This window comes from Rhinolophus sinicus, linkage group LG10 (genome assembly GCF_036562045.2).
Source record: "Rhinolophus sinicus isolate RSC01 linkage group LG10, ASM3656204v1, whole genome shotgun sequence".
NCBI classification, from domain to species: domain Eukaryota; kingdom Metazoa; phylum Chordata; class Mammalia; order Chiroptera; family Rhinolophidae; genus Rhinolophus; species Rhinolophus sinicus.
This window is the reverse complement of record NC_133759.1, coordinates 50358852-50372035: the sequence shown is the minus strand read 5'-3', so window position 1 is coordinate 50372035 and position 13184 is coordinate 50358852. Positions and strand designations below refer to the sequence as shown.

At 39.3% G+C, this 13184-nt stretch overlaps 1 protein-coding gene across 16 annotated transcripts in view; it reads left to right on the top strand.

Moving 5' to 3' along the window:
* ERC2 (ELKS/RAB6-interacting/CAST family member 2) overlaps positions 1 to 13184 on the top strand; it is a 918423-nt gene that overhangs the window by 442530 nt on the left and 462709 nt on the right. For all 16 annotated transcript variants that reach the window (XR_012489712.1, XR_012489713.1, XM_074313131.1 and 13 more), the window contains one exon: positions 434 to 627. Coding sequence is in view for 14 of the 16 variants with exons in the window: in XM_074313131.1 (XP_074169232.1) it covers positions 434 to 627 (194 nt within the window). In the remaining 2 variants the exon portion in view is untranslated. The remainder of the gene's footprint in view (positions 1 to 433; positions 628 to 13184) is intronic.

Genomic DNA, 13184 nt, shown 5'->3' with positions numbered 1-13184 from the left:
ATTGTTTTCTCTCAGTTTGTCTGTATTAGAAAAGGAAGCTGTTGGTTTACATCATCTCCTTAATTATGAGGAGTTGAATTGTCTTAGTTCTGCTTGCCCAACGACCAGGAACAAACATCACAGTCTCTGTCCCCACCCATCCCTGATTTTTTGGTGGGAACAAAAAGCAAAAGTAGCAACATTTAATGGAACAAAATATCAACAATAAAAGAAACTCCCCTGTGAAACTGTAATATAATTTAAAATCGACATTGTTCTAAGGTAGCTGAAATGTGTGATTCTTCCATTTTGCCTTTTAACTGACAGTACACCCATAATTCTTGGTGGTTATTATTTTTTTCTCCAAAGTTAATTTCTGGGCCATTGGTGACTGCACTATCTCTCATTCTAAATTGTTATCTTAACTACATTCTTTAAAAATATAATGTTGAAGGCTCATAATATTGAAGATGACTCCAGGATGAATCCCGAGTTTGCAGACCGAATAAAACAGCTCGATAAAGAGGCATCTTACTACCGCGATGAGTGTGGCAAGGCCCAAGCAGAAGTTGACCGGTTGCTGGAGATCCTCAAGGAGGTGGAAAATGAGAAGAATGACAAGGACAAGAAGATCGCGGAACTTGAGAGGTAAATTTTGCAGTCATTTTGTGACTCGTCAGCAGTGAGTGGACTTCTACTGCTTGTTGCCCGTGTCAGGTCACCATGGATTTGGAACGCACGTTCATGTTTCAAGTTGGAAACAAGTTATGTATGAGGAGTATGGTCTGTTAGGTATGATGTTGTGTTTATGTGAGATATTTAGAAGGAAACTGGCTCTTCTTTTGATGGCTCTTCTTTTGATATACTTCCTCAGTGTTTAAGAAAATAATGGTCAACTATCTTGGTTGATGTCCATCCTCTAGAATTTGTGCTAGCAAAGTACGTAAGAAATTGAGGCTTTGACTACATGAAACCTCAGTTTTTTCCCGTCAAAGACAAACTTGTGGTTTAGGTTCGTCTCAAGCAAAGAATATGGAAGGTTATACAGTAGTTGGGAATTTATTCAAGATAGGGGAAAGGGAAACGAGCCTATATCCTTCCAGTGTCTTTTGGCACACCACAACAAATTCTCCTTTGGATTTATCTTTTAAGAGGACCGATGGCATGTGGTAAATAAATATGTTTGAATAGTGTTTGAATAGTGTTTAATAGAAATAAGACAGCAAATTCTGTCTAAAAACAAAGAGAGTTATATCAGGGTTCCAGAGTATTTAGATTTTCAGGTACATCATATCCATATTGTATTTATGTATAATATGGACTCTAAAAATAAGCTTTCTGTCAATGTTTTTTCCTGTATTTCATATAAGGAAAGAATTTCTGAATAATTTTATGTAACTCCATAACCTTTTTAGGATTTCTCATTGGTTCAGTAATAAGGCAAATTTGTCTTTCCTAGATTCAGTACATATGGAAGAGATCAGCAAATTTTGAATAAATCAGTGAATGTTTGCCAGCTCTGACCAAGACACTTGTGAGGCCCTAAAGGACTTCAAGACATATGTAAAATAGCTCTCTATGGTCTTGTGGAAAGGTCATAAGCTTTAGCAACAGAAAGACCTGGATTCAGATTTTGTCTCTGCTTCATGCCAGCTGTGTGACCTTGAACCTTGTTAGAAGTGAATTCCTAACAACCTATTAAATGTATCTCACTTTGCAGATACCCTTTCCCGGTGTAAGATGGGATGGTTATCTCATTATGAACAGTTAAATGCTAACACAAATAAATTCTAAATATTAAGTGGCTCTGCATTAAATGGATAGGTTAGTTCTCAAAAAATTTCAACATTTTCAAATATGGTATTTAATATATTCAAACTCTAAATCAATCAATATTTCATTTAAAAATCTTAGCATTATTAATTGGATGATAATCTGATTTTTATTGTGACCAATTTTAGCAATTAAACCAAGAATTTTGTTTTCCTGATATAAGTGTCTAAGTTTAAAAAATTTAAGGGCTTCATTTTAAAATGTGGGAATGTTCTGGCAGTCTACAGGTTCTTAAAAACACTATTAATTTTAGGTGTATCTACTTGCCTATTTTGGAACTATATGTTAGGACCAAATTTTTTCTTAAAAAGTTAGTGTGAGATCACAGGGAAATTATGATCATGTCTCTTTTATTGGTGAGAAAACTGGGACCCTGAAGGGTTGAATGACTTTCTGGATTAATCCTGTGGTGAGAAAGTGACAAAACTGTAATTTAGGTTTCCTTACGCCTAGTCCACTGCTCTGGGAAGCAGTGAGCCATTGAGGAGATGCCTTAGACAATAATACTGATGATAGTAATAATAGTAATTAGAATCATCAGTTTAGGTTATGTGCACTTTATGTTCGCAGTGTATCAGGGACTCTGCTAAGCGTTTGACCTGCAGTACTCTGTACCATTGAATCTTACCCACAACACATCCCCACTTTATAGATGACAAAACGATGACACATATAGGTTAAGTAACTTCCTCAAGATAGCAGAGTTTATAAGAATGAAAGTTGGGATTTGAACCCAGGTCTGACACATATGCGACTGAGAGCAATCCCATCCGCCAATGGGCCAAAGGGCAGAAGCATGTCCAGTAGCACCAAATAGTCGTTCCGCCAGCAGAGAGGCGTTGCTTCTGAGACATGGGAGATCTGCCTCATCTTTATTAGCTTTCAGGAGGGAAAGTGATCTGCTCCACATTTAGAAGGCATTTTTCTGCACTAAACCAGCTCTCCAGAAACTGTAATTGAGAATCAGGATCAGCTACTATAAATATTTGCATAAAAATAGCATAATTATGTAGTTGGACAAACAAGTCTTAGCTGGACGCTGTTGCCGTTAAATCATCAAGAATATTCACATTTTTATTTCCTCAATATGGAATGCATTAAAACAACAGTGATTTTACAGGCATTTATCTTTATGTACTTTCTGCACATTTTCTTTATCTCTGCCTTTGCCTCTCCTTAAAGCTGATGCCTCCCAGGCACTGTAATTCATAAAACGTGTGGTGAGACTTGACTCTGTCCCAGTTATCTGCCTGCCTGTGTCTTGGGTCCTGCAGCAGAACACAGTCTGGGAAATGTCTGAGCCCTAGCCCCAGCCCAGGCCCCTCAGGAGTTGGGGGTGGAGATCAAGCCGGGAAGTTTCTTGGGAAAAGGAGAGCACAGCCTCAGCCTGCCTTTCTGAAGCATTAGCTGCCGAGCTACATGTGTATTCCGATCAAAACATCTTCCTTGGGTTGTCAGGCAGGCCCTTTCAAATTGGGCAGTATCTCCATTTGCTGGCTTAAACTTCAGAATTCATACCTCATAATGTTGGGAACGAAAAAGTTCTTAGCAGTGTGACATATATCTCCATTCTGGAGTCATAAAGGTGTGTTTGCAATTAAGTTTGTGATTTTGAAAACTAAAAAAAAATGAACTTGAAATAAATTTGTGGTCTCTAGTCTGTAATGTGACCTACCAGACTTAAAAGACCTCTTTCTAAAAGCAGCTAGTATTCTAAAATATTCCAGAACTTCAGTCATGTGCCACAAAAGGTACAGGTTAGGAATAACACAAACGACAGTGACAGTAGCCTCCTTCTCTTTTGGAGAGCAATTCGTGTTTGCTTTCTAGTCCGTTAATCTTCACATTTTTTATTTTCTCCATAATGTATACATTCCAAATAGCACATGCCTGGCACTTACATGGATGCGTTTACCTTCTAAATTCCACATGAATGATGTTTTTCATCAGCCATTAAAGATTTTGCTTTTCAAAGTGCATATTACTCTGGTGTGGTCCCATGTGCAGTTCTGCCTGTAAACTCTTGTACTTGATGCTCATGGCTCAGCAAGGACGGTCTGTCTCAGACTGCAGGCTACTCTGGGGGCGTTTGATGCAAGGGGAGGGGGCAGGCAGGGGGCTTGAGCAAGCCCCTGAACATTGGTCCAAATCCAGCTGAAGTCTTTATTCCATCACCAATGTTAGATATCACATATGCTACACGATCCAGCTACAAATTAAATATTAGAGGCCATGAGATATGTGGTCTTTCTGTATCAGTATCCATCAAGGTCTCTGAGTTTTATTTAGAGTTTCAGAATTAATCCCTTGGTGCCTTAGGGGAAAGACAGAGGTTAACAGCATCTGTCAAGCAAGACGTGCTGCCACTGGATTTCTGGCATCTCACCCACGGGAAGGAATCAGTCAAGAGACCTTCCATGTAATTATCTCACATATGGTAGGGGGTTTGTTGGTGTTTGTCTAAAGGACAGGGAATGCCCAAATCAAGCCCCCACGCACATCTCTCCCTGCTGTGGAGAGGAGGGTGGCTCCCTTGGGGTTCTACTCCTAAGACATAACATCAGAATAGAAAACAAGGTAGCACTTTATTATTTGGATCATACTAACGCCACCAGACATGTGGACATCGAGAAATCATTTCCGATGCCTTATCTAAGGTGGAGAAACAGACTATTATTTTTCCTTCTGAATTTGTTTAATAACATGCTGACATAATTTCTTTGATGCCTTTCAGAACTCTTTTCACAAAATGTAAACTTAAGCTTTATTTAAAAAAAAAAAATAATAATATGTGCTAGAAGTCTCATGGTACATGGAAGAAACTTGATACCAGTTCTGTTTGTTTTGATATAAACTCTTCTTGCTAAGTAATTTCCACCTATGTGTGTTAATATATTTGAAGGAACTCTTTTAAAACAAATGGCAGGTGGTTTTATATCATCCCTAGCAACCTTTTGGGGAAGGTCATGAATATCATGGATCCTTTGAGAATTTGATGAAAACTAGGAACCCTTGAAAAAGGCAACTACCGTGTTTCTCTGAAAATAAGACCTACCCCCAAAATAAGCCCCAGTTAAGATCGTCAGCCAGATGGACACATTTAGTACATTATGACGATGTTCCAGAAGAAGATGACATGACTGTATTTGAATAAATGTAGATTGTTGTACATGAAAAAATAAGACAGCCCCTGAAAATGCATCTTTTGGAGCAAAAATTCATATAAGACCCGGTCTTATTTTCGGGGAAACACGGTAAATCTTAAATGTTTGCTTGCTGTTTTAATTTAAGTTTCCCCAAAGCTTGGCCATGAACTTCAGATTGATGTACCTCTCATCTAGAAGGATTTGACACAGCAGCTGGGGCCGGTGTCACTCCAGTCCCCACGATGATCATGGCCTGACCTAACTCTTGTTTCTGATCCGTGGTGCATTCATGATCAGGAAACACGCTGTAGAGGGATTTCAGTTAACGAGGATTTATTGGATCAATGCTTTTACCATGTGTTTAATCTTGAATTTTCTCTTTGATTTTTATCATTATAGTCAATGCTATTTTCATTGGAAATGTTCTTGTTTAAACTTTCTCCTGAGGATTTGTTTTGTTTTCCTTCCCATATGAAATGCTTAAAACTACTTCTTACGTAGTTTTAGGTAGCTTCGAGTAGGTAGCTTACCTGGTAACATAGTTGGTTATCCACTGTGCTTTTTTTAAATGGCATTTTGTAAGCTAACAAAATGAATGCCCACTGTGTGCTCCTTTTGTAGCCTCATGAGGATCATGTTTTTTTCCCTTTAATTTTTGCTTGTCATTAGAGACTTTATTGTTTTGACTGATTAGCAGGGCATGTTAAATATTTTTGTACAAATAAGTTATCAAGCTTCTGGATATTTTCAGTGATGAAGTACAATCCTCATTTTCACAACTGAAAAAAAAATTACTCTCCACTTTGGAAGTTCCTCAGTCCTTTCCTTAGGAGGCCAATAGACAAGCGGCCCCTCCCCCGAAGCCCTCCTGCTGGTGTCTTTGATGATTGCTGGGTGCAGTGCTCCATGAGCCTCTAAAATGGAAATCTTTGAACAGAAAGGAAGATTGCTCCATTCCTTTTGGTTTTCAGGGATGAAGGAAAAATATCTCCTAGGATATAACCATCCAACTTACTGGCTCAAACAAAATCTTTCTGACATCAGTGCTTACCACTAGCTCTAATCCCTTAGTAATTTCCATTTCAGTTTATTAAATAATAAAATTTTATATGTACACAGATAGGAACTTTATAAATAGACCTTCAGAAAAGGTGTCTTATGTGTAATATTTAATTTAACAGCTTATGGTGTGTGCCCAGGACTTTTGGGGGGTAATATCAGATAAAAGTTACTTTACTGTCCTTCATTTGGTTATGAAACCTGCTAATATAACATCTGTTGGCTGTATTTTTAAAACTAATGCATTTCCTTCCTTTTATTCTCTTTTGCTATCCCTTTTTCTTTCTGCTTATCCTCCAAACTGCTGCTTTCACCCTTGCTCCAATCAGCTTGACTCTCAGGTTAGTACTTTCAGTTTTTCTTCTAACCACCTTTCCCTCCTAAGCTCAATTTATTGCTTGCACTTGTTTACCAAACACATTTCTGAAATGGTTTTCCTCTGGCCACACATTTTTTTCTTTTTAATTTCATCTCATGCCTAGGAAAGGTTTACTTTGTGAGAGAGCTGTCTAGGTGGGAGAAGGCAAAGAAAAAGATGGAAATAATTCACTGTTGGGTTATTTGATACATTCTATTCCTGGATTATAAAATCAGTTAGAGAAATCATCAGGAAAACTTCGTAATGCAAAAATTGACTGCATGATGATAAAACATAGAGCAGTGGAAAAAACAAAATGCAGGATGCTAAATTTAACCTAGGAGAACAAAAGATTTGCCCGTGACACAGCAACTTAAAAGCTAAATTTAATAGTGCAAACCATTGAGACTTTTTGCTTAATAAATCACTGTGTTTTGAAAGATTTATAATACTTTTTTTAAGTCACTTTTGAAAATTATCAGTGTGTTAGTAACATATTGTACACACATGTTATTTCCTGTCATTGTTTGGGTTTTTAACTTTTTAACTTCATTTTTATTAGCCATAAGATATACTTTAATTACCTAGGGCATAGCATATGGAACCAAATGTAAAACTAGATTCAGTGTCGACTTTGTGCACCTCAATATTAAGAAGCGAAATGCACATTTTGCTTGAAAACGCATCCTGGGTTTGATTCCTCGAAGATGCGGGGCCCAAGTCAATAACTGGTTCTCCTTTAAGTCAAGCAAGACTTCTCTTTTCCATAAACCGTAGTAAAGGCTAGTGGTTTCTTCATCATTCAGTCAATGAGTTTACTAAAAGATGCTCAATGATTTGGGGTACTTAGGCTTAAAAAAAGACTCACATTAAATTGGTAGCCAATACAGTTGCTGTTTTGAGAGGCAAGCTATATTACTTTTTTCTCTTTACTTGGGGTATGCACCTCTTCATCCTGTCCACTGCTTATCACTCAAGCCACCAAACCAACGCATTTACACCAGCAGCAAATAATTTCAAAACGAGGCCCCCTGCCCACACACTAATTTTGTTCCCCTGCCTACTCCCAACCCTGTGGCTCATAGTCCTTGCAAATGAACCCCCTTCCCTGCTGTTCCCACGTACCACGTGGGGTATCCCACAGGAACTGCCTTGAACTTTATCACACTGAAGGAAACCCGTTCTCAATAGTTCCCCAAACAGTGATTTAACGGAGATTAAAAGCATGGCCCTTCAGAACTGCTCTCACCAAAACCCTAATGACTGTTCACTTTCTGCTGCCTCTGTGTGCAGAAACAGACTTCATAAAGTGGGTGGGGGTGGTAAGGCTGGCCGCACGGCATCCAAACCTTTCCTCCAAGTTTTGGATCCAATCATTTAATGGAGCTTTAAACTTTTCTCCTCGCCTGTCTTTTTTGTTTTCTTTCTCCTTTTGCCTTCCCTTTGCTACCCCTAATCTTGACCCGTGTATACTGAAGCCCTTGAGACCAGGGACCCCTTTTGCTCTGACACCTCAGGCCCGGCCTGCGCCTTCACAGGCATTCTGCTATGTCTTCTCTGTACCAAGAGCTGTATCGTACAGTATTTAGCTTTTTCCTATTTCCCAGTAAATGAATGTGAACTCTGACCCTCAGAAAACAGGATGCAGGGTTAGGGCTGGGAGAGGTTGAAGGTCATGGGATTCTCTGGATGAGGGGCCAGCTCACTGATTAGGTTTGGTAACCTATGCATGCCAGGTCTAGTTGAGTGACTGTGTGCAATGGTCAACTCAAGCTTTCAGTATCATGTAACCTCTTGCCCCAAACGAACATGATGGAGAAAATGTGTAATTCAGTATACAGTCTCTAGTTATATTTTTTAGTGTAGGAGGAATTGGGCAGCCCTACTGTCCTGGAAACAAAAAAGTCTGCACAGTCCTGGAAGCTTTCTTGAGCTTTGACAAGTTTCCAGAATTAACTATGCTTTTTTTCCTACCACTTCCAGGTTTACCAGTTAAAATGAAATAAAATGTAACAATTGGAGGGAATACAGGCTCTCTAATCCATGTACTTTATATGGCTCACAATTGAGATACATAATATTTGTGAGTGCATACATATGTATACCAGGGGTGCCAAAAAAATGTACACAAGTGGACACTTTGGTCAACGTTGCTCAAGCAGTAGTTCACTGTTATCAGAAGTGTCTGGACGCTGATGGTAACCACTTTGAGCACCTCTTGTAATTGCAGAAGTCAAACGTGACTTGTATTCAACTTTCGTTATTGGTATACATTGAATATTACAATTTTAATAGTTTTTTCCAGTCTTAAAATGTGTATCTATTTTTTTTTTGGCACCCTCTGTATATGTGTATATATACACATATGTATATGTGTAGCATATACGTTTATCATATATTTGAAAGAAATAATGTCTGATCTTTCTTGCCATAGAAGGTTTTAGTCTGCCTGGTACCTCCCTATCTCCCAATCTCAAGTTTGAAAACTTCACTAACTCTTGGGTCTTTACAATGTGTTGTGGAATCCATGGGAAATTCTCCCCTCTGACTCTTTTTTTTTTTTTTTTTTTAAATGGCCTCACTTCCTTTTCAAATTCTTTGTAGACTCATGCTTAAATTCGGGTGGACAGATGTTAAATATTGGGTTTGGTAAAATACAAATGTCATATTTGAAACCTGTTTAGGTTCTCACTCCAGAAAACTCCGCTTCTGTCAAGAATCTCTTTACACACAAACCAGTGGGAAGCCAGAGAGGTTTAACATGATCCCTGCATTGCACTCAGGGGGAGGGTTTATGTGAAATTTGCTCATTTATAGGAACTATTTGTGACATTAGTGTGTGACTTATGACAAATGAGGTTATCTAGATAAATGTATGCAGCAAGCAATTGACCAAAAAAAAGAGAGAGAGAGAGAGAAAGTATCCTTTGGGAATCAGTTTGAAATCCTGTCAGAGAATCAACCAAGTAAAACAAGAAGGCTCAGGCCTCTCCTAGGTTCTGTTATCCTCCAATGGATTTGTCTCCTGGTTCAGCTGCTTCCTTGTTTGTGCCTCAGTATCCCCTCTTGTAGAGAAAGGAGCTGTCTTTGGAGCAGGTCACCTAGGATCCTCTTTGCACATGTCTGATGGAAGGGGTATTGATGACAGGCCTGATGCATCTCCCTGGCAGGCAGGCTGGAGCTGATGGCTGGCACCTGGCAGCAGGCGTGAGCTCATTGTTACAGAGTCACTTCAAACACTTCTACCAAAATAAACTCTTTGTGATGTTTCCCCAAAGCTGAGCACTGCGCTCTCAAGCCCTCATTCTTCCAGCAAAAGATGAAGTCACTCCTCCTGGACCTCAGAGGCCTGTTGCCCAAAAAAGTAATGAAAAACATCTTGCCCAAAGTGTCCCCTGCTGTCCTGCAATTTCCATTGTGCAGGGTCTGTTCTTGTACCCATTTCCTCCACAAATACACACTGAGCATCTGCTGTCTGCTACGCTGAGCACTATATGCTGGCCTCGCGTTTCCAAAAACTAGCTGATGGAAAACTGACCAAACTGTTTAAGGAATGCTACATTCTTTTTTTGTATTCATGGTTCACATTGGTACGACTACTAATAGAAAGAGCAGAAGTAGCCGCAGCAGTAATAACAATGAGCATCAACTAAGTACCAAGGCTGAATTAGTCACTTCTTATGTAGCATTTACTTCTCATAATGACGGTGTGAGGTTGGGATGTCATTTCTTCCATATTAGAGGAGAGGAAGCTGGAGTTCATAAAAGTTAAATATTTTGCCCAAGTTAAACAGCTAGTAAGTAAAGGTGTTGGGTTTTTTCCTCCAAAAGCCAATTCTTTCTGTTTTACAGATTGAATCTTTTGCCTGCAGGAGGGAAGCCTGTGCACTTGTGTTCAGTCTGCAGTTTTCCAAATATGGTGTTCATAGACTATGGTACCACTTTGAGGAAATACTTTGAGAACCACTTTGAGGAAATACTTTGAGATTCATGCCCCTGACCCACCCTGACTGCTCCAGGCTGAGCTGTTTTCTGGTGTACAAATCCTGTCCTTCCAGGGCCAGCTCAGGTGTCGCCTCTTCCATCCAGCCTTCTCTGAACCACCTCAAACAGAAGCAAGTTCTCCCTTCCTTGATATCCTCAGAGCTTTATCTCACTCCTTTCCTGGCTGTGTCATAGCCTCCTTCAAATTGGTGCAGTTAACGAATGCACCATGCTTCCTAGTGGAAGGCGGTGTCCTTGAGCATTGGATGGGTCTCTAGCTTGATGCGGTGTAGTGCCACACACTGGAGGTGGCGGTCATAATCCTGAATGCTGTTGCAGAAATGACTACCGAAGAAAGGGTCTACCATTAACCTCATCTCACCCCTCCCACCCTTTACTTGGTCCATACAGAGATTTGCAGGTGGGCTCTTTCTGGAGGCTGGTTGACTCCAGTGGGTATTATATCTAGCTTCAGACAGGAAGCCTTAAGAAAAGATATGGTTGGTTTTCTATCAAGTTGGATGCTTGAAAGTTCAAGAAAAATAAAACACAAATAAGAAGAGAGTGGGAAAGATCTCCCTCTGAACTTACCTCCCTCCCTCCCTCCCTCCCTCCCTCCCTCCTTCTCTTCCTTTTCTCTTTCCTTCCTCTCTCCCTTCCTGCTTCCCTTCTTACTTCTCTTCCTCCCTCGTTACTTCCCTCCTTCCTTCCTTTCCTCCTTCCCTCCCTCCCCCTCCTTTCTTGACTATTCATTGAAATCCTTCTCCATGCATGGGTCTGTGCTGGGTGTTGGGGATATAACATTAAAACAGACGTGACCGCTCCCCTCACTGAATTCAAAGACCAACACTTCCTATAAGGAAGGATTTGGCCACTAAGAAAAATAGTTTGTCCCAGTTATACTAATAACTGGAAAAACTGGGTTTCAGGTGTTTTTTAAAACTCCTTTTCCTGTTGGGGTTGAAGGGGTTATCCACAGGTCAGACAATCATTTCCCTCTTTAAAGCTGCCTTATACTAATGCTGACATTTCTGGTGAAGTGTCAGAAAATTTTATGCCCAAGCAGAACTGGTAGAAAGCCAGAAATCAGTTGATTTTGCTTTGGGTGCAAATATTTTATTGGGGATGGAAAAAAGTTGTTTTGCCTGATTTACAGCTCCTGCAAACATAAAGTGGGTTCTATATTTAGAAATGGTTTTGAACCTTTGAGGTGTAGCCAGGGGTTGGTTCTTGCACCTTTCCGACCTAGCTTTGGTGGGACTTGCCATGGCTAACGTTTTGCTGAGGCAGCTCCAATTTGTAGAACAAGGGCTTTATACTCTGTATTATTTTTACTTTTTAACTTTTGCGTGAGTTGTTGCTCCGGTGCTCTATCTGTACCCTCTAGAATGGTGCAGAAGATGGACAGAACACAATTTGCATTGCAGCTGAAATGTTTTGTAGTGCACTAAGTTTCTGGGGTTACTTGGAGGTAAGTAAAACCATTCTCAACTTACAAATATGTTAAAAAATGACAATAATAACAACAATAACAAAATCAGACGTAGTCACAGTTACGCCTAATAACTCCTGGTTCCAGAATTAGAGATGCCCAATTGGTAGAATTAACCATTCATTCGTAGTTTTTCAAAATCTTTTTTCTCCTCTCTTCCTCCCCTACTCCTGGCTTTTGGTTGGTACTACCATATGGGTGAATATCAGCAAATAGTAAATCTCTCAAGATATGTTAGCCTTTTCTGTAAATGTTGAGAAGGGGAAGGAATTTTAAAAAAATAGTTTCTCAGTATTGTTATAAATCACTTTCTAGAAAAATAATATCTTATTTCCTTTATATGGCTTTTCTTATGAAATGTGAATTCTATCACTTCATTATCCACAATACCAGCTCAAGTTCTAGGGAAACCTATCCAACTCGTGACTGGGACTTTCTTCCGTATTGAGTAAAGCTGTGTGGAGTTTTCATACTGTGTAATGTCGTAGTTTTGAGAAACGTACATTTTGGGAGCCTATTTAAAAATGAGTGGGTACTGTGTGTGTTTCTCAGAAGAAAATACTGTGTTATTAGTATATCTAACAAAGGCTTTGTAGACTTTCCTTGTAAGGAATGCTGATGATTTTAATATTTGCAACTCTTTCTTATTTTGCTCTAAAGTCAGTGACTACTGTATGGGTCAAAAATAGAATGGGAAGGCAGAAAATGGCTGATTTTGCTTTGGGTGCAACTAATTTATTGGGGAAGGAAAAAAAAGTTGTTTTTCCTAATTTACAGCTCTTGCAAAAATAGTGGATTGTGTAGAATTATTTTCGTAGAAAAACTAATTCTAGAAACTTGAGTACCCTGTTCCCCAGAAAATAAGACCTAGCTGGACAATCAGCTCTAATGTGTCTTTTGGAGCAAAAATTAACATAAGACCGGGTCTTATACTATATTATATAAAACCCGGTCTTATATTGTAATAAAATAAGACCGGGTCTTATATTAAGTTTTGCTCCAAAAGACACATTAGAGCTGATTGTCTGTCTAGGTCTTATTTTCAGGGAAACGGTATGTCGGGGAATGGAAACAAATTTCCCTTGAAGAATCTCTTGCTCCCTTTTCAGCCTAAGAGCAGTAAGACTCATGTTTTAACATTTTAACTCTACCTTGCCTATTGACCTTCTCTTTCGTTTATTTGTTCGTGTTCTCTCTCTCTCTCTCTCTCTCTCTCTCTCTCTCTTTTTTTCTCTCTCTCTGTGTGTGTGTTTCCAGTTGCTAGTGTTGCTAATATAAGCACTATTCTTAATTGGTGTATACAGAGTTGAGCGTACAGTAACTCATGCTTTAC